Source organism: Dermacentor variabilis, chromosome 3, assembly GCF_050947875.1.
Source record: "Dermacentor variabilis isolate Ectoservices chromosome 3, ASM5094787v1, whole genome shotgun sequence".
In the NCBI taxonomy this organism is placed as follows: domain Eukaryota; kingdom Metazoa; phylum Arthropoda; class Arachnida; order Ixodida; family Ixodidae; genus Dermacentor; species Dermacentor variabilis.
In genome coordinates, this window is record NC_134570.1 from 69,072,664 (window position 1) to 69,095,582 (window position 22,919).

Sequence of the window (22,919 nt, forward strand, 5' to 3'; positions counted from 1 at the left end):
TTTGAGAGCGGGGGTCACTCCACTGCAGAGACAAAGCGCTGATGTATAGTGGCAACAAGACCATTGTTCTTGGTTTAAGGGTCACCGCGACCCGCCACTGCCAGGAGGTCGTCGGCTGGTTTCTGCTTTACGGGGTGTGCGTGACTGTAGGTCAAAACGCGTTGTATATAGGGGTGAGCTTCTTTGGCCGAGTCGAGCTCTCCTCACATACACACTGCGACAAGCAGCGCTTAAGCTCACCTGAACTACTGCTATACTATATATATATATATATATATATATATATATATATATATATATATATATATATATATGGGGTTTTACGTGCCAAAACCACTTTCTGATTATGAGGCACGCCGTAGTGGAAGACTCCGGAAATTTTGACCACCTGGGGTTCTTTAACGTGCACCTAAATCTAAGCACACGGGTGTTTTCGCATTTCGCCCCCATTGAAATGCGGCCGCCGTGGCCGGTGGTCAATATATATATATATATATAAAGGTCCAGCCATTGTTTTTCTTATGCGCGGCATATTGATGTTGCAGCTGCGGAAAACACGGCATCGCAACACGTTCGCCGGCATTCGCGCAGCCCGAGTTCTGCGTTGCCATTTTGTGACCGTGCAATCGAGAAACGCTCGCTTGCCTCGGTTGAGTCCTGCACCGCGAACGCAATGTAAGGTAACTCGAAGTATAGTAACTTAGCTCGATGAAAACCACAGAGACAAAGCGCTTGTTTTTCTCGCGCTAATTAAGTTACTACTTCAATTTTGAAAAACAAGCTAGCCCAACAATCAACTCGTCTAGAAAGCTAAATAGGTCGACACGTTATGCCCTAAATTGCGACATTCCGCAGCAAATGCGGCACATGGTCATATACTCTATGGGCCAGAACAGCCACACCCGCATCAATATATATATATATATATATATATATATATATATATATATATATATATATATATATATATATATATATATTGATATATATAGTAAGCGCTTGTCCTCGTCTTTCTGTGTCCCTTGTCCTGCATTTGGTAAAAAAGCTTCTTTTTTTTATTATTGTTTACATACGGTCCGTCCCGATAACTGACCCGATTTCGGCGATAGCCGGCCAGAGCTTCTTCGTGCGAGCCAATTAGAACGTAAAAGAAAAAAAAAAGCAATGAATCGATGAGGAGGATCCTTACAAAATTTCGGTCACTCGCTTTCGTATTTTTCAAAACATCCGTCGCCAAACTCGCACGGACGCGTCGCGAACCGATCCCGCCGCCTCCGCGGCCCCCGCCTGCCGCAATAAAAAGGGCTGCAAGCGACCGCTCGAGGGGCTTATAAACTACAGCTCGTTCTCCGCGGCAGCGGCTGATTATCACACGCCGGCTGCTTGTTTGCGCTTCCACTTGCGTCGCTGCTGCTGCTGCTGCTGCTGCTGCTGCTGCTGATACCCCGGCAACGATGGAAGACGCCTGCTCCTCCGCTCCGTGGGAAAGTCGCTGTCGCGACTCCGAACGCCACATCCGTCCTTCTCTCCCTTGTTGCGGACCACAGTGGGACCGCTTGTCTGGCCGGCCACTCGAGTGCGATGTTTAGTCACTATACAAGTGACCTCAAGTATATTAACATCTGCTTACCACACGTGGGGAAGCGTATATGAAGAAAACGCGCGGAGAGAGAGAGAGAGAAAATAAATAGACGAACCATTCAGCTCTGGAACCGAAATAAGGTCGCCGGAAAGAACTGACCCTCTGTAACAGACTCGAAAAGTACAGCGATATAGAAGAAGAAGAAGAAGAAGGCGTCTAACGGATGCAGTCTGCCCACTTTTGAGACCTGGTTCACAAGCTCGCTAATAACCGCCAGGGGCTACGTCGTGCGCGACCTGATACATGTACTTGGAGAAGCGCCGTTAAAGATCTGCAAAGACACCCTCGCGGTTCTAAGTTTGTGAATGTCAGTTTCTGAATGTCAGTTTCTGAATTTCATTTTCCTGTCCAAATGAACCATCGCGACGGCTCTGCTAATAACGTTTCTGTTGCGCAATCGAAGGCGATTCGGTATGCGCTCGGCATTGGAAGCGTCATCTAAATGCGACCTCTATAGCTACTGTATGGGGCTGAGAGAAATCCGTTCGCAAAAAACGACTATATATGCGGGTTCGGTAGTGCGGTAGTCTGACAGCGTGTAACCAAGGGGTGATTAGCGAAAGATTAGTCCTTTTGACTTTCGAAAGCAGTGTTTTAACGTGGTGAATTATCATATAATATACGGGATATATATATATATATATATATATATATATATATATATATATATATATATATATATATATATATATATATATATATATATATATATATATATATATATATTCACAACTTAGATCAGTTTTGAAGCCTAATTTCCATGGCACGGCGCCTTGTATTTGTCCCGTAGAAGCCACGCAATTAAATGTGTGATTTTTATCGGACGCAGCCCTTCGGACCGCGCAGTCGCAATTTCCCGGCCTTTACTAACACCGAGCGCAATGCGAAGTCAGGCAACAACTCAAACTCCAATTGCACTTAGCAAGCGTATACATGTTCTCTCTCTGTCTCTCTCACCTTTTAATTATTATTATTATTATTATTATTATTATTATTATTATTATTATTATTATTATTATTATTATTATTATTATTATTATTATTATTGTTGTTGTACAGAGCCGTATATGCGCTTAGCATGCGGATACTGGTGGTATGTACGCGCATATTGCGGAAGCTGAACGAAAAAAGTGAGAGCAAAAAAATTTTTGATTTAATAAAAGCACGCCACTCACGTCTCAGGGTTGACCACACGCAACGCGTGGAAGCACCCCTGAGATCGGCGAATGAACACACACGACGCTTAGAAAAGAAAAGAAACAGGCAGAAAGAAAGAAAAGAAAAGGAAGGAAGAAGAAAAAGTGCGCGCGGAAGTAAGGACACCAGAGGATAAAGTAAAACGCCTGGCGCCCCGCGTTTTTTCCCCAACAGTGAAACCCTTGTGCACACAGGCGCGAAGGCCTTTCTACGCGCCCGTAGCGCGTCTAACGGGACCTTTCTTCATCGCCTCACGCTCCGCCTGACCCGGAACACTTAACGCGCGCAGAGGCGCCGCGACCTCTCGCTACACGTCGATTCGGCGGCTGCTTCGCGCACGCATAAAGTGTATAACATCGACGAGTGATCGGCAATAAAGAAGACTAAGAAAGAAAAAAAAAAGGCTACAACTGAAAAACAGGTCGTGTTCGTGTAGCTCGGACGATAATCAGACACGCGTGAAGCAAGCAACAGCGCCTGGTAAAAAGGATAGGAGAAAACGTGACGGGCCCAGCGCGTTCGTGTCGGCCTCCGTATCGAGCCTTCACAGAAGAAGAAAGACACGCAGAAAAACGATTCCTCGCGCGTTCGGAACCGCTAGAAGGGACAGGGGAATCCGAGGCGAGGGCGCTGGAACGGGATCGAAGCATCACCCGTCCGTCACCCGCACGTGTCCTTCACTGTACAGTTCACGTACGCGCACGCAAAAGGTGAAGCACGCGCACGTAATGCATCGACACGAAGACGACCTATAATACACCGGATGATGGACCCGAACCCCCCCCCCCCTCCCTCCTCCTCGCCTTCCGACGACTCCTACCAAAGACAGGCCGCTGACCGTACGACTCGAGACTCTCCCCCTTTCCTCTCGCACACCTTCTTCCTCCACCGACAACGGTTGTCTAGTGCCATCGCTTGCGCATGCGTGCAACAAGTCTCTCGGTACGAGAGAGGGGCATATGAGAGGGGGGGGGGGCGAGGAAGTGACCCCCATGGGATCGGTCGCCGAGGCGCCCCGCGGATGGGACCTTCGCTTCGCTTCGCTCGCGTGTACTGGCTTGCAAGACGGGCCACACGCTCGTACGAACGCATACGAACCGTGCCGATCATCGGTCTTGGTTGGGCGGCCAGAACGGAAGAAGTCCTTGCCGCAGGCCTGCTTTGTGCTGCGCAGCAGCCGTGCTTGTGCGGAGTTCGGCGCGGCGTGTTACAAGGGTTCCGTGTGTGCTGCGGGCCTGTCCGTTAATCGGGGCCGTCAACGAGGCGTTCGAGTGAACAATGTATCACTCTCTTCTGCTGCTGCTGCTGCTGCTGCACGCTGCCACTGCGAGCCGTAGTGGTCTTTTCTCTCAGTCGCCCACACGTGTAATCGCGTCCATGCGCAGCAACGGCTGCCCACCCCCCCCTCCCCAGTCACGGTACGACCGGTGTCCCAGTTACCGGCAACCGAAGGAGAAAAGGTTGCGAACGAGGCTGCTCGCTGTTCGAGCCTTCTAAAGACTATAATTAAATGAAGTCCCGTTTCTTATCACGCGCCTCATTAAATTAAGCGGTGTTCGACTTTTCGAATGCGTGTTGTTGCTGATCAGTCAATGGTGAGGCGGCGAGAGCCTCTATGCTGTGTGAGATAGTCGTTGCAGTGTTTCTAGGCAGTCCGTGGGACACCTGCAGCTCATATGTGCTGAAGACACCGTTTGGAATGTTTCAATCTTTGCGCGCGCGTATATGAAGTGTGCAGATAGAAAAATGAATGCACGAAAAAAAAAAAATACTTGCTCAATGGTTCCGACGTCTTTGCAAGCAGAAGAGTGACATTTAGGAACACTTTGCTTCTGGTACCGTATGCCCTTGACGCCTGGGTTTTCTTTGACTGGGGCCGCAATTATAGACAGCCGCCTCCATCAGGCCAGGCCGTCTTTTGTTTTCCTGGTTGATGGTCAGGAGGATTACGTGTTTTTAACTCTGTGGTAACAAATGGAAGCTCTAGAGATGTTTCTGCGCTTTCATCACGATCACTGAACATGACGCAGAAAGGAGAGGTACTTCAGTGCTTCTTTCTTTCTTTCTTTCTTTCTTTCTTTCTTTCTTTCTTTCTTTCTTTCTTTCTTTCTTTCCTTCTTTCTTTTTCTTTTCAGGAAACAACTCCAGCTTCTTTCGGTATCGGCGTAGTTTTCAAGGATTGTTTTTGAAGCCCGTAGGCACAGACTGCGGATGCGATGAGGTTCTGTGGGTAAACGTTTAACTAGGTTCTGACATTGTCACGGAACATATATAGAATTTCTTTTTTCGTTCCTCTGTGAAAACGTGCGAATGTGCGATATACTTACCAACGGCAGCTCGGTATAATATAATTTGCACAGGCACATATATACGCGTGAGCGGCTCTATAATCGAAACAATCAAAGCTGGAAGCACTACAATATATATGTATTTAGCAATTGCGCCAGCACCCATGCGTCCCGCATGTTTACCGTAGTGCACCCGCGAGCTGAGCTATCGCAAAAGACAACCGCTCAGATTGGAGGGAGCACACGCAAGACCGCCGCGTTATCGCTATATCTAGAGCGGCGAGAGAGAAACGATATATAATCACCGTCTCGGGCGTCCTCAAGTATGAAGTATGATCGCAATGATGAGCTGTTGTTCTGCCTTCGCACGGCGTACGCGGACACAAAGACGCGCGCTTGCCGTAAAAGGGCGGGGGGAGGGGGGGGGGAGGGGTGATTCGTTGATGCCTCAGTGTGGCATGGAACGAACCGAGGAGCTCTCGGATTGATTTGCGCGCATGAGAACCAAGGCTGTCTCGCATGAATATGCATGCACGTCGCCGCCGGAAAGACAATCGTACTGCATACGAGACCGGAAGCGTTGTCTGGGATCGAAGAAAGGAGGCACGCCTTCCGGTTGGCGGATGCCACCTGACCCGCTGTGCATACTATATGTATAGCCCTCGTGCGAACCTCAGGATATCCGTGGTCGGCGCAATGTTACGTGTTCTTTTTTTTCTCACGGGGAAGAAGACTCCATGGGACCTTCTGCTTCTACGAGTCAGCAACCTGTTGCATTTCCTTTCACTGCAGGTGCTGTTGCGTTCTTGTATGCTTCGTGCGTGTGAGAGCTTAATACGTTTCCTGCTGGTCAGGGTGAAACTTGTGAGGCTTTTCCTTACGGCTGCTCAAGCGGAACATAAGCAGAACTGCTCCGCTTGAAATAAAAGCGTTGTCCGCTTCCGCGAAAATATTTGTCGTGAGATTCTTAATTGGGGGCCTTAGCACTTCGCTCGTCTGATGGAATCACATTCGTTCGATTGTGAAAGTACAGTGCATACTGTGGCGTTATTGTTTTCGCCGTGGCGTATAAAAAAGTAAAAAAAAAAACGTGGGTGGATGGGTGGGTGGGAGTAATGGTAAGTGTGGGACCTAGCGGTCGGCCACGCCAACCTCCGACCCACTCCAACTGCAAGAAGCTGTGGAGACGCTCAGCCACCAACCAGTCAACTAAGGAGAATGGAAGTGACCGTTGCACCCTCCCGAAAGGCTGAACGTTTCTTACACCCCTGGGCGAGCATGCATGAAAGCGTGAGAGCTCTGCAGCGTAGTGCACTGTTGGTACGTATGTACATACGTTTCACCAGTGCGTTCGCGGCGCGAAGCACCATCGAAAAAGCGAAGAGGGTGAGCTTTTCCTAAAAGGTTGTGCCCTGTTGTGGCTTTCTTGGCAGTTTCATTATTTTATGTTTATCTTATGCACATGGCCGCGAAGATTGTTTGCGGCGCAACCAGAATGAGCTTTCCTTGACTGGCCCCTGTGTTCACCATGGAACAGGGGACTAGTATGTCTGTCGTCACATGGCCTTGTCCGTTTCCTCCGAGGTCCGACATTTGTGGGCTTAAACGTAAAGAAATGACGCGTGAGCGGCAATTACAATATACCGGTAAGGTACCGACATAGTCGGTCTGGCTGGTACGGCACGTCTAAAACAGAACTTGTGTGCGACGTAGTAGAGTGGTCTGAGAATAAAACAGCTGGTATACAGTCGGACGCCCGTATGTGCGAATTCTCTGTGCCTCAACGCCATCCTCGTTCAAGTGTGACGTTTAAACTTAGTACAGGAACTTACGTATCACTGGACAAAGCACGGGACACAGCAAGGGAAACTTATATGCATAGCACCGTATATGTATATTCCACACCTGCGTTGCCCCGGCGTATAACAAGAATTAAATTCTGGTGTTTTATGTGCCAAAACCACGATTTGATTATGAGGCACGGCGTTGGGTGGGTCTCCAGAAATTTGGACCGCTTGGGGTTCTTTAGCGTGCACCTCAATCTAAACGCACGGATGTTTTCGCCCCCATCGAAATGCGGCCGCCGTGGCCGGCATTCGATCCCGCGACCTCGTGCTTAGCAGCCCAACACCATAGCCACTAAGCAACCATGGCGGGTATCGCGGTGTATACCGTGAGCATAAGTTGCAACGTACGCACACAGCAAGTAACTGGTCAGAATGATTGTTACACGTAATTACACAACAGGGCGAGTGCAATCACTCCGTAGCCAATTTCTAAGCAAGGAGTGCTCCCAAATGTACGTGTTGTAGTCTGAATCGAGCCACTCTTACAAATGCAGGTGAACCTGGAAAAGGGAGCAACGCATTGCAGTAGTGCCGGAATCGTTCGCGTTCGAATTTATTCTGATAGTACAACTTCCAAAAACGGCAACCAGAACTTGCGGATGAAAGAAACGTGGTTATGACCTCGCTGGAAGCACGGGCGGAGCACCACAACCATATCGGGATTAGCCCAATAGCACTTGTACGACCCTGAAATAAGAGCCTGCCGCTAGTCTTGTTATGAGCCTCGTTTGCTTTTGTCTTTTTTTCCCCCACCTTCTTGAGGTCACCGAGCCACCTGTTCTTTCGCGTATACCCGTAAAAAGCCTTTGTTGTCTTGCTTGCCCAACACGCTCAGCTCTATAGTGTCATGGGGTTGGACCACGCACTGCAACGTTTTCGCGGACCAGCAGCAGCTGTTTGCGAGATAAGGAATTCTCCGGGGCACGCGGTCGGATCGACGCGGAGACACCCACGCGACCGACTTCGATGCGTTCGCGCACGTGGGCGGGAAAAGCGGTTACAGCGAACGCCGTGGCAGCTTCGACGACGACGACGTGATGTGCGCGCCTAATGGCCGGACTCGGTCGGCGCCGCGGCGCTGCCTCCCGTGTGTACACTTTCCGCGTCGACACGCCATCCACTCGAAGCGGCCTCCTAATATTTGTCGCGTCTCCAGTCGGCGGGCCGGCGCAATGTATGCACACGCGGTGGATCTATACATTGGCGTGCTCGGCCGTCGGCGCGGCGGCCTTGAGGCTTGCGCGCTTGCGAGTCTTATATACAATACTGCGCGACGTACACGGGCTTCACCGTAGTTCACACTCGCAACGCGGTCGACACCGTGCGAACATGTTTGATGCGCACCCAGAAGTCTTCCTCTTTCGTCGGTGAATGTATAAACACATGCACGGCGCACGCACCGGGCGCGCCTCGTCGATACGTGCACGCGCATTTGCTTTGGCGAGCGCGTCCAATTTCTATAATGCGAGTGTACAGAGGACAGTCGGTATACGCGCGACAGCAAAGCGCGCTTGGTGTGCATACCGGGAAATCGTATTAGCGACGAGGAACGCGGATACACACACAGACGCTCGAGCTTGCACGCTCCATGCGGATGGCAAAGTTACGCGCCAGAATTTCTCAGACCCTCAGCACGAACTTCAAGGAATCGTGCGTGCGATATTCCGTCGCAGGCCGCGATTGTTACAGTGCTGCGCTGACACTGCTGCGAGTCCCTTTTGCGGTTTTCTTTAATGAAGGAGTTCATGCTGTCAGTGCTCTAAGCATCCTCTGGTTGTTTCGAAGGGAACTGTGAGCGAATAGCGGATTGTGAAGACACTAATTAGAAAAGCATACACGGTTGCTTCTTCCAGTTCGGTTTACGTCCCCTTGTGCCAATAAAGCCCACATCATCATCATCATCATCATCATCATCATCTTTGGTTTATCTGTACACTCCGTGTTGTGGTATAAACACAAGGAAAGCTCACTGTTTTTAAACATTTTCTGCTTATAGCGAATTTTATTGCATGGGAGAAAAACGGTATTTTAAAGCCATAATTCCAAATGCCCAGAGAAGCTATTATCTTCGCCCAGTTCCCTATATTAACAGTTAGACCGCTCGAGGTTTATGAAAAAAAAAAAAGAATTTCGCGTTGCAGAGGAATGGACGACTGCCCCGGGGTAATACTGTCAGATATTTCTCTTAAACCGGAGCAGCAGAGGACGTATACGCTCACAGGCTATAAGCATAAAGCGAGTAATTCAGGCACTATGCTCGTCTTCCCCCGATCATCACATCTAAAACACCCGCGTGCAAATGCGAGCGCGAACGACTGAACATTGCTAGCGACAGCACATCGCATCCGTCGCGTCTTCCGTGAGCGCGCCTCCATTGTACGTGTCCTTCGTGCAGACAGGCGTCCTGTATACCAGCATAAAAAAAAAAAGAATCTCGAGCTGGTCCGCCTATACAACTTTCTTCGGTTGTTCCTCGATCTGTGACTCAAGTACCGAGTAATCCTGAATCACACCATCCGTGAAGCAAGACATTTCTCTGGATCACATTCGCACGGCTGAAGCGTAGGTGTCAAAGCAATTGAACCGCGTGTCATGCAGGCGGCAGTTCCCCAAACCATACTTAGCAAAAAGAAAGAAAGAAAGAAAGGGACAGCGGACCTCTCGAGTTTCGAGTTGACGAAAACACTGCACGACTCGGGCTATTCCGGGATGGCGTCAGCATATACATACGTGCAAGCCCAACCTCGACCGCCAACGCGAGAAAGAACGGATTCTCAACCCGAAGCATAACAAACAGGCCCGCTGCTCGGCGCGAAGGACAAAAGCTTCGGGCGCTCGCGAAGAAGTAAAAAAAAAACAAAAAAACGAAGAGACGTGGTGGCACAGCCGAGTCGACGGCGAAGCGGCAAAGTGAAAACCCACGCCGAGGCATGTGCGGACGCGACGACCTCCCGTCGTGTACACCTATGTGTCTGTACGCGCGCGTACGTGTGCGTGCTCCCTATGCGAGGTCGCGTCTGTGCGTAGTGGTGGTGGCGCCTGGTCCTCGGTGCTAGATGAGCGAGCTGCTGGCAGCATGTGCCGGCACGCCTGCCGCGCGTGGGCGACCGCTCTGCATTCGCCGATATGCGAGAGCGGTCGGTCGGTCGGCGATGAGCCTGTTTCCTTTTTTTCCCCCTTGCTTTATTTGTTTTCGTTTACGTTCTGTTAGCCGACACGGCGCCCACTCGATATCCGCCTTTCGGTTGGACTCTGTGCTTCGCGAGGCAGCCTACAATTAAATGATGAACCCGCCTCCCCCCATCCGTCCTCCCCGGTTCAGAACGGTGTATACACATAAATTTGCGACAGGACTGCACACGGACACATGGGCAAGGAATGGCTGGTCTGCAAGCTTAAATTAAGGTGACGGCTTTTGTCCTCGATGTTCAAGCTTGTCGAGAATGAGATCCGGGGTCGCAGGCTTTCAGCACGTATATGTAAGTTCGGTCCAGATGAGGTCACTGCGACGCTTCGCGTATGTCACTGGCAGAAAACGTATATATTCCAAAGGTCGTTCCAGGTTTTCAGTGCCTATATATTATATATATTTTTTGAAAGGCTTTGGCAAGGACGCTATAGATGAGGCAGTTTGGTACAGCACGATATAAAGCACACCTACGTGGCCTGAAGACTGTGCCGGCGGTCCCGTCTATAGTACACCAGCGTGGGTGCAATCACCTCGTAGCACTTTTCGAAATCATCTCTCAAATGCTCTTTTGAATGTGTTCCGTAAGCTCTGTACTCTTGAAGCGCAGGGAGCAAGGGCAACGGAGCTGATCCATTGTTTCTCTGTAGCATTTCTTCAACCAAAGCTGTGTCCCGTATACAAAGCCGAGTAATGGTTATGCTCCTCAGGTGCTGCAAGAGATCGAAGAGACCTTCGCAAACACTTTGTACGTGGCTGCCAGCCGCCGCTGCGGAGCTGCCTTGGTCGTCGCACGCATACCACGAACTCTCCCGACCACAGCTGGAGAGCCCGGAGGAATTCGACGTTGGTTCGGCCCTAAGACGTGCCGCCCGAATAGAATTGGTGGGCAGGAACCGTCAGCGCATTGTGAGCAATTACACCGTGACACCATCGGCTACATGCACCCAGCTGTCCCACGCGAAAACACCGGGCTGATTATAGCTCTTCAACTGTTTGAGTCACTCTCGATGTCCTTGGTGGCGGCAGAGCCCGCTGTAGACGGGACAGGCATTGCACTTGTCAAGAGCCCGATTGAGGATCGTGCTGGTTGCGCTTCTCCGAGGAGCTGGAAATACTCCCTGTTATTTAGAAAAGTGCGCGCTGGTGATTCGTCGTTCAGCCGATGGCAACATTGCTGTCTTCCGTGGCAACCGAGACACGTATATGCACGTGGTACCAAGGTGGCTAGCCGAGGTTAAATGTGTTAATACTGCATACTAGTGTCAACTCCCTTCTGAAGAGTAGGCAGGCGTTGTGCCCCTTCCGGTGGCTGTTGCCAGCCTGCTCCTATCTTTCGCTTTCCTGTTAATTGAATACATGTGTTGAAAACAAATAATAATAAAAATAGTAAGGCGGAGCCGTATATAGATTGGTGCGCGCGTTTCTCTGGTGTTAATTCCGAGGGCGCGAGGTCGTTTATGCCGAAACGTTGTCTCGTATAGTGCAGATACAAGCGGCGCCCGTACATCCTTGATCTGGATGTCTGCCTGTGCGGCACGCGCCCTCGGGTACGCTATACTTTTCCCAGGTAAGCGTCATAAGCGTCATGCGCCGCAGATAACGCGGGAGAACGAGCACGTATGTACGCATGTAGGATCAGTGTTCAGCTATACATCAGTGGGATGTCGGGAACTACACGGTGCGCACATCTCCTCGAATATTGCGAGAAAGAGTGCGGGGTGAGAAGCGAAGGTTGCTTCAGAGGTGAGCCGGAAGACAGTCAAAATGCAGAGGTTCGAACAATACGTGCCACTCAATGGACAACGACAACTACTGGCGCAAGCCGGAAGCGAGGTGAAGATGACCCTGGCTAAGATTTTTTTTTTAAACATAATGTTTGTTCTTTTTCCTCCTCCTTGGCGAACAGATTCGGGACTCGGCCTATCAGCGACGTCCTAATCGACTACAAAGCGCGCAATTACACGACGCGCTGTAAAGAGCTGAATCATTCCGCCGACCTGATCGGCAGCAAATTACGCCGTCCACTGAAAAAAAAAAAAGGCTCCAAAGGCGAGCAGCTAGGGACGGGATTCTGCGCCACTGATTCACAGCACACTCGGCCCACGAAATGGATTAATCATCGTGTTATGTAAAAAGACAGTTCCAGCCAGCTTTTTCCTGCAGCTATACAGCTACAACTGGCGCTAGATGCTCGCGACTGCGCTCAGGCTCTGCGAGGCGTATACCTGCAGTTAGCCAGTTAGCTGGCCGTGGCGCATCCACATGGCCTTCCCGGGAGGCTTGCTTCTGGGAGGCGCCGACGCCTATATAGGTTGCGGCGACGTCTCGCGCAGGTTACGTCACGCGCTCGTACAACTCATCGCCCCTGGTACAGGAATGAGGCCAGCGCCGACGACTCTATTCTCTTACAAAGGAGCCGTGCACACGCATCGTGAATGTGTGCGCGCGCACAAGCGCCATGTACCGAGCGTGTGCGCCACTCTGGAGAGAGAGAGAGAGAGCGTGTCCATTGTTTCTGCGCCAGCAACAGCGCTTCCTTTGGCTTCCATCGAGGGCGCATAATACGAACGCGCGCAGCTCGGTGTTCTGTGTGCAGAGAAGAAGACTTCCTCAAAGTGAATTTGAGGCAACCTTTTGTCCCTGGTTCCGCCTTCACTTTTGCGCTACCGCTCTCAAAGGGGAAGCTCGAACAACGACCATGGGACGGGCTACCGTTATGGAGTTCCGAAAAAAAAAAAGAAAATAAAAGAAGACACATTGCAATAAAGGTGGACGGCTTCCGGATGGATTGTATCTCTCCCTTTTCACCCCCACCCCCTTTTATCATCTCTCTCTATGTTTTTTTTTTCTCTTTGGCGGTGGCTCGGATTATTGTATACGTGTCGGCTGTAACATTCATGACCCAGTGAATGGGTCGACGGATATGGACTGTTGATGCAGGACGCGTGACTGAGACATCGGGGCGTTTACGTGGCGCAACTCGTACATAAACGCTCATTGCACCAGCGGTGATACGAACGACGCGATAGACGACGAGTCTCGGATCGCCTTTCCTGCAGCCACCATTCGAGCAACGCGGCGTTCACGACGCGTGTGGAGTCGTACAGATCGACGGATCTTCGCGTGAGCGTTACGAAAGCGGGATATCAACTGCACACAATTGAAAGACGCTTTCGCCTTTCTTCGCTTACATCGCGCACTCTCTCGCAGTTATTTCTTCTTTGAATCGCGGCACGCATTACCTGCATTGCGTGGAAGGCTGGACGTCTAGAAGTAGAGCGTGTGTACCATACCGATAGAATGCCGTATAGAGTAACCGAGAAATTGCCGGCTAGAAAATTGCTACAGCGGTGAACTGGGCGTGCGGAGCTTGCCAGACGGGGTCATTATATGACAGGAATTTCGATAACGAAGAGAGCTATAGGTTGCGTGTCGCAACGTTTCCGGCGGCGCGTCCCATCGGCGCGATCAATGGACGCGTGACAATCGGTCGTGATGCATCGGACACGCATTGCGTCGTACACAGATCTCTGCCACGTCGAATTCCGAACGGTCTTGCAAAACTTAGTCTTCCGGAGTCTGGCTCGTTCTCAGACCCGGCATGGGCATGCTGCAATGCCTTTCAAGCGCCTTGCGGGCGTTCCTTTTTCTCGTTCTATTTTTTGTTACGCTGCTTCGGCATTGCATGCGTTGTAAAGCAATTTGTATCGCCGGTAGCATTCATCACGTGTCGTGCGCAATGGTACGCGTATACTAAAGAATACGGTGCAGAGCTGAGGGCATTGTTTACTCCTGCTTTCTTCCTTCAGCTTGCGTAGCGAATGCTAGCAGTGTATACTCGAACCGTATCGAGGGCGAACTCCGTAGGTCGCGACATGTTCGCATTGGAATGTTCGCATACTCCGTGGACTACGGTGATTTTGAGAGATTGCAGTCACCGGCGGCTTTCAAAGTGCGACCAAGCATCCCACCCTACCCCCCCTCCGAAAAAGAAAAGAAGGAAACGGCAACGGTGCAAGTCCTTTGCACGACGTCGGCCACTGCCATCACCTGTCACGTTGCAGTGACATTTCCGCCCACGGAACACATTCACGTTCTCACAATGGTTTCAGTAAACAATCTCCAATGCTGCACCGAAGAAAGCTCTGTTTTGAGCCAGCCGATGTTGCTGTTACAGCTCAAAATAGCGGGACAAATAAATACGTAGGCGAAGACAACAGTTTCTGACGCACGGGCAACACTAAAAGAGAGTAAAAAAAAAGAAAGCGAGAGAGAGACAGAAGGAAGCTGTAATTTGTTCTGGATAAGCCTCCGTCCAGAAAAATCTCGCGCTATAGTTTTCACTCACACACGAAAACGAAGCTATAGTCCTTCTCGATTCCAAATTGTATGTGTGCGGGTGTGACGACGACGAAATACAGCTTCTTCGCAGCATGCCCGTGGTCCGCAAACTTTTGTCTCTGAATGCACACAAAGCACACGTGCGTACTCTAAAGCCGCATCTTTCTAAACCAATAAGAAAACGAAATTGCACGCACCGACCGAACGTCTTTTTCCTGCGCATGCAAGCTCAATGCATTTTCGTAGTCCCGCAGCTAATCTTAACGTCAAGATGTTCGACGAGTAATCCGTAATCAGCCGTCTCTACACATCACGTCTTCCCCTATCACCTTCCGGAAACATCAAATTGTTGCCAAAGCAACTTCTACTATAATAACTCTCCACTGGAGCCATATTTAACCACCCGATCAAACTATCTTGGTGCCTGATAGCTTTACCTTCACTCGCGCATGTATACCTAGCACCGGCGCTCTCTTTGTGATTGCTGTAGATCGTGTGCTGCGAACAGCGAAAGTCGTTGCAACGTCGACGTCACTTCTTTGTTGAACCGACGCCGAAGCAGCCTGTCGACATTATTATCATTTTTTTTTCCTGTCGCATAAATTGATTGATCGTTATTCGTTTGTTCTATCGCGTTTTTTTTTTAATAAGCTGTGCTGGCAGACAAGGCCGTTCATAAAATGAAGCGGTCAACGCTGTCACGACGTTTTTGATGGCCGATAACGCGAAGTCAGTCTCGGGGCCCCACCTTATATCATTCCCACGAACATGATTTTCATTCTTCCGTCGAACTTACGGGCGTACAGACAACGAAACTCCAATGACAGCAGCTGCAATACGCGTTTCTTTAAAAACAATTAAATGTGTCTAAAACTAGCGCGCACCCTGACGCTATAGGGTACATCTTAGGAAGAAAATAATGTCAGCTCATTTAGTTTTTTGCCCCGTAATTCCGTACCGAGCCTGCACATGACCCCCGTGGTCATTATTGCATCATTTGCTGTCGTTTAGCCACCGTATTCATTGCAGTGAAGTTTCAGGAATTATATTATTTCTATTTTTAAAGGCACAGTAAAGAGCAGTACTGAAGGCAGTTGATACCAACAAAGTATGTTCTTTCAAAACGTTCTTTTAAGTTTGCGACAAATGGCTAAATAAAAATAAGGACCAAACTTCTTTCTTCCTGAGTTTAACGTCGACGTCGCACAGTGCCGACACACACCAACGGTGGCACTGCAGATTTCAGCATGTTTTCTCGCGTACATGGCCCGTTTTGGCGCAGGAAAAAGTCAACTATAGCAAACTATAGCAAACTCGAGCAGACGCTCTCAACATACACGACATCGCGGCAGGCTCGTGCAGAAACTATCGCTTTTGCATCTTTTCACTTATGAAAAGTTGCGATGGCCCTTCCTGCGCCTAAAACGCGTACAATAAGTACTTTGAAACAGCTGATGACTGGCGCACCGGCGTTAGCTCTCGGTGCGGAATTCGTGACAATCTGGCGGTCATTTTATCCGCTATAGTAATAAGCCCTTCACTGCGAAATGGTTGAATATAGAGTGAGAAAAGAACAAGTTATATTTCTTTTACGTTTTGTTATAGTTGGGTTACTGCCATTGATTGATGTAAATAATGCTTCTGTATGTTACTCCATTTCGCCATGTGTTATACAACGAAGAGTAAATGAAAAAAAACTGAAATAAATTAATGAAAAATAAAATGACAACGGCACCAATAAAGTTAACAATGCTGCAACGGTGAGTCACGTTGACGCTTGTCCATGCCGCTATCCCGGATGATATACACACGTTGTAGACCTCATACATTAGTGCAAGAGTTCGCCACGTATACTAAATGAATGTTATAGGTCGAAACACACACACACACACACACACTTCCGGTCGAGCTCAAGTCCATAGTGCAAAGCATAAGCGAGTCACTTCTTCATACGCAACTGTAAAAGACTTCTCATCCCAAACGCTGGTTCTAACTCTGTCCACCGAAAAGCGTTTCGGGAATACGTCCGCGTTTTGCCACAGATGGACTCGCGCATCACGGTCCAACTAATTTTTGTATTGACAAGGGGGCGCTTGTCCGAACTTCATAGTTTTTTTTTTTCGTTAACGTTCTATACTTTCCACGATGTATTTCGAGCACTCGAAACAAACGTGGCAGACATTCTCAATATTCAATGGTCACAGTCTAAAATGACCTTTGCTTTTAGTGTTGTTTAAGGCGTCCCTCCAGTTCGTGTACTTCCGGCGACAAGTGGAGAGAGAAAAGAATACGTATCGATGTACTTACACACTATAGCTCTGTTTACGTCAAGGAGCGTTGAACCCCAGCACTGCAAATCGATAACACGAGGATGTCATCGGCGGAAAGCCCAGCGACCGCTTTGCGTGCCAGTTACGCGTCATACTATAGGAGAGGTCAGCCGGTGCGGATGGCCGTACGAATATCCGGTCTAGGCGACCAATAATGCACGCCCGGGTCCAGCATCGATCACGCTCATTTATAAGGTAATATGTTATGTTCGGTTTGCGATTGTTGGTGTCGTTGTTCCACCTTGCCCTGCAGTATATTTGTTTCAGACTGGCAAGTATGCGTTAGTGTTTTACGCGTGTAAGCGTGTCCGTTTGTCTGATTTCTCTCTCTATCTCTCTTTTTCTTTTAACGTGTACCAATTGCCTCACAAGTGCAACGGCAGCTACCTCAGAGTCGAGCGGTTTCGGACCTCTTCGCCTGCAGACCATGATTAACGCTACCTACTTACACGTTTAATGACTGTCTTGGTATACGAGCGACGGCGAACAGGTCGGGTAAACAGCTTAGGATATAAACCATGGTGCAGAAAAAAAAAAAACACGAACAATTTCGTTACCTGTTCGCAATATTTTCTCGAATGTCACATGTAAGACGAGGTAAGCTGAAAAAAAAAAAAATGGGTCGTGCTGCCTTTCACTGGGTCAGGCAGTTGACGACGAAGTACGCCGGAGGAGGCTTTTTTACGGGCGTCGCATTCATTACTCACTTTCGCAGCAACGCTCTCTCGACTCCCTTTTCGTTCGTATTTTGCCCGCTTCCATTTTAGATTTGCGGTCACTTGCTAGACCGTGTCTCGCATCTCGTTTCCGAGACGCATTTCAGTCGAGTGCTTAGGGAAGAACTGCTCATGCCTCGCGTATAAGCAACGCGTGCTGCAGCTTTCGCCGAAGAAAAAAAAAAAAGAAGAAAAAGAAAGTCGCAGGGTCGTTACACGACACGCGAGGTGTCCGACATCCTGCCAGATGAGGTCTCGGAAAATACCGTTTTTTTTTTCTTTTCGTTTTTTTCCCAAACCCTTGCTGCCGCTCAGTCAAGCACACGCACGACGCCATTAGAGGAGTCAAAAGTGTCCGTCGCTGTCGCGCTATAGGAGCACGTGCACGTTGTGCGACCCGCATGCACGGTCGGTCACACTTTCGTTAACGAGCGTTTTTCGTTCTGTCTGGCATGCAAGGCGAGAAACGAAGCGACCACGCAACGGTGGCAGCTGCCACGTCCTGCACGCGCGCGAGAAAACAAACAAAAAAAAAAAGAACAGGATCGCACTAATGGCCGTCACGACAGCACGTGCGACCTATAGTGCAGATGACGAGAGAAAAAAAAATATTAGAAGAGCGAGATGGAAGGAACGTAAACAAAGGGAAGAATAAATATTATCGCTTCTTGCCCGCGCTGGAGAGGCTGGCGCCGGAAGTCCTCGTTCCGACGGCTTCCGGTCGTGCCTGTCTGCTGGCGACGCACGCGCGCGCTTTTTTGTCTTGAGCGGGGCAGCTTTGTTCGAGGGGCCTCTCGCGGAGGAAGATGATGGCGTGAGCCGCCTGGTGTTTTCGCTTGGTCACGCGCAGAGGAAGCGAGGTGAGGAGATAACGAAAGGGGGAGCTTTCGGGGGAAAAACGTGGGGTGGGGAGCGGAGATGGGGGGTGCCGGAAAGTGCCGTTTCTTGACAGAGTTCGGCCGGAGGCCATTTGTACAGCTGTAGAGCATCTAGAGGGGTCACAGCAATGACGTCGTCACGGTCATCCGGTGTTAGCGGGTGGGCTACACGCGTCGGCTCAATTAGAAGCTGAATACCTTCGCAACTGCAAGGAAGCTATGATAGATGGCCCGGTATGGTTTCTGCGGCTCGATGCTAAATCTTGCATCCTGGTTTTCCGGTAGACTAGATAGAGATCGTAGATCGCGATAGCTTAATTTCGTTCACCTGCCGTCGCGACTTAACTTTCCGAAGCGGCGCGCAACCGACCACGCGCGTGCACGAGTTAACGAACGGAGCTAGGCTAGCTTTGCCATAGCCGGGCTTCGGCACTTTCTCTCCCGCTTCAGTCCCCCCAAAGCGCGGAAAAAGTGTCTTTGGTGAACTTGCAGCAAGCCAATCAGAGCGACCGAACCATGGAAGTCTGTATACGGCATAGATTACAAAAACACACACACACACACACACACACACACACACACGCACACACTCCTGCAAGTCTAAATTTTCTTGCGGATGGTCTGCCTGTAATGAGTGTCAGCCTTTGCTTTCACCAGTTTTTCATATAAGTAGCAAGCAAAAGTGAGCACGAAAATGATCGGCGGCAGTTAAATTTTACAACCCCGAGCGGATGACTGCGCGAAAACTTGCAAATCGACAGCATCCGGCGAATCCCAAACTCGAAGCCTGCAGCCCTCCTGCGAGATTCACTCTTCCCCGGAAATGAAATGTTAAGCGAGAGCGGCTCCCGGTTGACGGCCAAGCTATGCTACTACTGTCTTGCCGCCCCGGAATGCACTGCCGCGCTTCCGGCAGGCCCAACGAGCTGCTCGCTGCCGCACAACGTGTGCGCGCGCGAGAGAGCTTCCGAACGAACGCCTTGGCTCCACAAGAAGCAAGCAGACTCCGTCAAGAGCCCCCCTTCTTTCTTTCTGGTTTACCGACCAGCCCCCCAGAGAACGCGGGCGGGGCCGGCGATCGGGCCGACGAACGGGAAGTGCAGGACCCCGAAACCGTATAAACAAGTCCCGGCCTGCTGCTGTCGAACGCCGGCTGCTGCCTCTGTTCGGTACGCGCTCGTGTCGCGTGCATGCGAGCGCACCCGCATGGATGGATGAATGTGTGCGAGCGAGCGAAGCAAACGCAGAACAGAAGAAGCAGAGGCAGTGCTTCCCCCCACCACGAACCACACACCCTCTCTTCTTCCTGTGGGCGAAGCAACCCGCAGCTGGATATACTTATATACTCAGGCGCCACGAGCCATGCGCCCGCTCTTCTCCAACACTTTTCTTTCTTCCTTTTTCTCGTTCCTGCTCGCTATCATCGCTCATAAATTTCTTTTCGGGGGAGGCTTCGCGCGTAAACAGTACGCACGCGAGGTAACCTAACGCTGCGCGCGCGTTCGGCATTGATGTAAAATTACGTGCAGGCGACATCTGCGAAGAGATGCGACGCAGGATGTGTTTTGGCACTTGGGCGCGAACGAAAACGCGAGTGAAGAAAGCCGCGCGAGGCGCTCCGCGTTGCCTTCCTTTTAGGAGACCTGCTGTGCATCTGTGTATACATAGGAGACATCTGCGCGCTGCATGCAAGCGCGTATATGATCCGAAACGAGCGGAGGGATGTTAGCGACCGCGGGCTTGCCTTATGGAGCGCTGATTGATGCCGGATGACAAAAACTTCGGGCGGTATCAAGAGCGCCAGCTGTGCGGCGGTCGCTGCATCCATTCCGTGCTGATCGATTTATGACAGTAGCGTGCGCATCTTCTATACGGGAGGGTAATTTCTTTTTCTCGAGCGTATCTAAACAGTTATCATATTACGGTCTGCGTGCTGGCAATTCCAGGCCACGTGGCTTATCCGCAGATGAACAAGCAGATTAAGAACATATGAATCAAAGCTATAGGTTCCATGTATGGAAAGAGGGAGGTGAACGGTGTGCATAAGAAACAAGATTATCTGACGACGGGAACAGTTAACGATGGCCGGCTACCGATACAATTTTACTTGCCTGTAATAATCAGTCAGCTGATGACCATAAAGGCAGGAGCAGCGTAAACTAGCAGTTAACGTCGACTCCCTCTACTTAGGCAACTAACAAACGGTTCAACGTCCGGATGAACGTGCTGGAACATGTTGGAGCATCTGTTGGCGAGGGGTGAATGCATCCCTTTTGCTTTGCGTGGCGCTTGAGATTTTGCTTAAAGTTCACAATCTTGAGAACTTCTCGTGCATGTATTATATATATATATATATATATATATATATATATATATATGTATGTTCATTTGTTTCATCAGCACCTTAGAGTTGCTTGGGCAACTTTAATTCCAACTCTCCCATGAGCGTCTTTCATTCCATCTTTCGTGCTTTGCAGTCCCCTTTACTGCGCATGGGCTCAACGACACGGATTCGAAGTTTTGAAGTGAACTTGTTTCACTGCCCTTTTTCTTTCGCGCACGTACAACTGTGAGGAGACCTTTTGCTAGACAAGTTCTAACCGGCCCGTAATGTTTTCACTGACCAAAATTGAAAGCAAAGGAGAAATACTGAGGGAGATTAATAGCGGAGAGATATCAAAGCCTCGGAAAGGCAAGACCGTCGAAGTACGACAGTAAAACGAGGACACGCAGCACAAGCAAGAGGCGGGAAATACAACAGCATCGAACGCACCGGTTGGTACATCAGCGCAGATTTTGAATGTATCCGAAAGGAGATGGATTCTCTGAAGTGAGGACTCAAATGATGGTCAGTGCCGCGGAGTGCCCAAACACCCCTTGGCTATTATACACCGGTTTCGCAAAGTCATCATTGCATCACAGAGGGCTGCTCCCTTTTACTTGGTGCTTATTATTCCACTTGATACGCAGTGTAGCAAATTCCTTAGGAAAGCAAAATTACAAATACTAAAAAGGAGGGAAAAGAAGCCGTACGCGAGTCCTGAAACGTCCACTGATTTCCGACTCGGTCAGTGACCGCAACTTTTTCGATAACGTGTAACCTGACCGCATAACGTTGGCCACAAACAGACCACGCGCTGCGGAAATTACTATGCGCTGCCCACACCCGGTGCCTTCGCGTGTCGCAAGCGGAAAGCTCACCTGCATCCGCTCGGAGCCGAATGCCTTGCAGACTGGACACCGCTTGGCCGCCGGAGGCCTCGCCGGCAGGATGAGTTGGTCGTCGATCATGGGGCCCCTTCGCGACGGCATCATGGGACAAAGTCCTTCTTCTAACACAGACCACCGTACCTTTGCCTCGCGCAAATCAGACAAGATCCCGGATAACTCGTAGGCCCAAGCGGGGTGAGCGCGTCACGCCGCAGCGCGTCAGCAGAAACGACGGCGCTGCCAAGAGCACGACGTCGGCGGCACGAACCGTGGCACACGGCATCAGCGGAACATCTGCCGTCGCCGGAGGAGCGGCGGCAGACCTCGCACGAGGGAGGGGTGGGGGTGGGGGTGATGTTGTCGGAGAAGGAGGAAAGCAAGCGGCGGCGACCGACCGACGACGAGTCGCCGGGCGACCTTTCCTCCTCTCTCGATGCCTCCGGTTAACTCTCCCGTACTCTTCGCCTTCTTCCGACAACACCCCCCAGCCCTCCGTGCTCGAGGCTCGGTCGAAGTGGCGGTGGCAAGGGCCGCGCGATTGTTGTGGTGCGGCCTTCCCGAGACGCGCGACCGAAGCGAGAGGATATGAGGGGTTGGAGGTGAGAGGCACCCGTTATAACGAATTCCCTTTTCGTGAGCTCTAATTCGATGGAAGAGGGGGGCAAAGGTGCTCCTTTGTAGGAAATCCGCTTCTCTGTGATTTGAATACCTTCTCTTCCCCTATTCTCGATTTCGAAGCAGCGCAATGTTCTGTGACAGCCGTTCTGACACACGTGCGCCCAAGTTTCTTCGTCTGTCGACGACTAGAGCTGCTTTATAACGACGTCAGCGCCCTCGGCGACAGCGGAGAAACGAGACAGATCAGTAACGGACCCCTCTTGGTTGTCTGTCCGTAAACAGTATGCATGTTTTCTCGCACTGCTGCAAACTTCTCTCGGGTCGGCTGATCTCTTTCCGGAAACTTCCGGAGAAGCTTTGCGAAGAGGCTTGTGCCTCTATGGCGGCACCGGCTGCTCCTTGTCACTTGCTACTCAGTAGAACACCAGATGTACAAAAACAATACAGTCCAACAGTACATGAATCGCAAAGCTTGTGCTTGAGTCTAGCACACAAACGCATATATAAAGTCAAATATTTTTAATGGCCAAAATACAGAACACAAGTATTTACACTGCAAAGCACAGAGCACAAGTAATTACACATATCATACAAAAACACAATCGCCACAGAAATCAATTTTTAACACAGAACAACATTTATATCACCCCTTTCACTTACTA

At 50.2% G+C, this 22,919-nt stretch overlaps 1 protein-coding gene across 1 annotated transcript in view; it reads right to left on the reverse strand.

The window, feature by feature from the left end:
* Positions 1-21,930, reverse strand: part of Traf4 (TNF receptor associated factor 4) — an 81,064-nt gene extending 59,134 nt beyond the window's left edge. The window contains exon 1 of the mRNA XM_075685536.1: positions 21,631-21,930. Within this exon, the coding sequence (XP_075541651.1) occupies positions 21,631-21,744 (114 nt within the window). The 5' untranslated portion in view covers positions 21,745-21,930. The remainder of the gene's footprint in view (positions 1-21,630) is intronic.
* Positions 21,931-22,919: the final 989 nt, after the last annotated feature.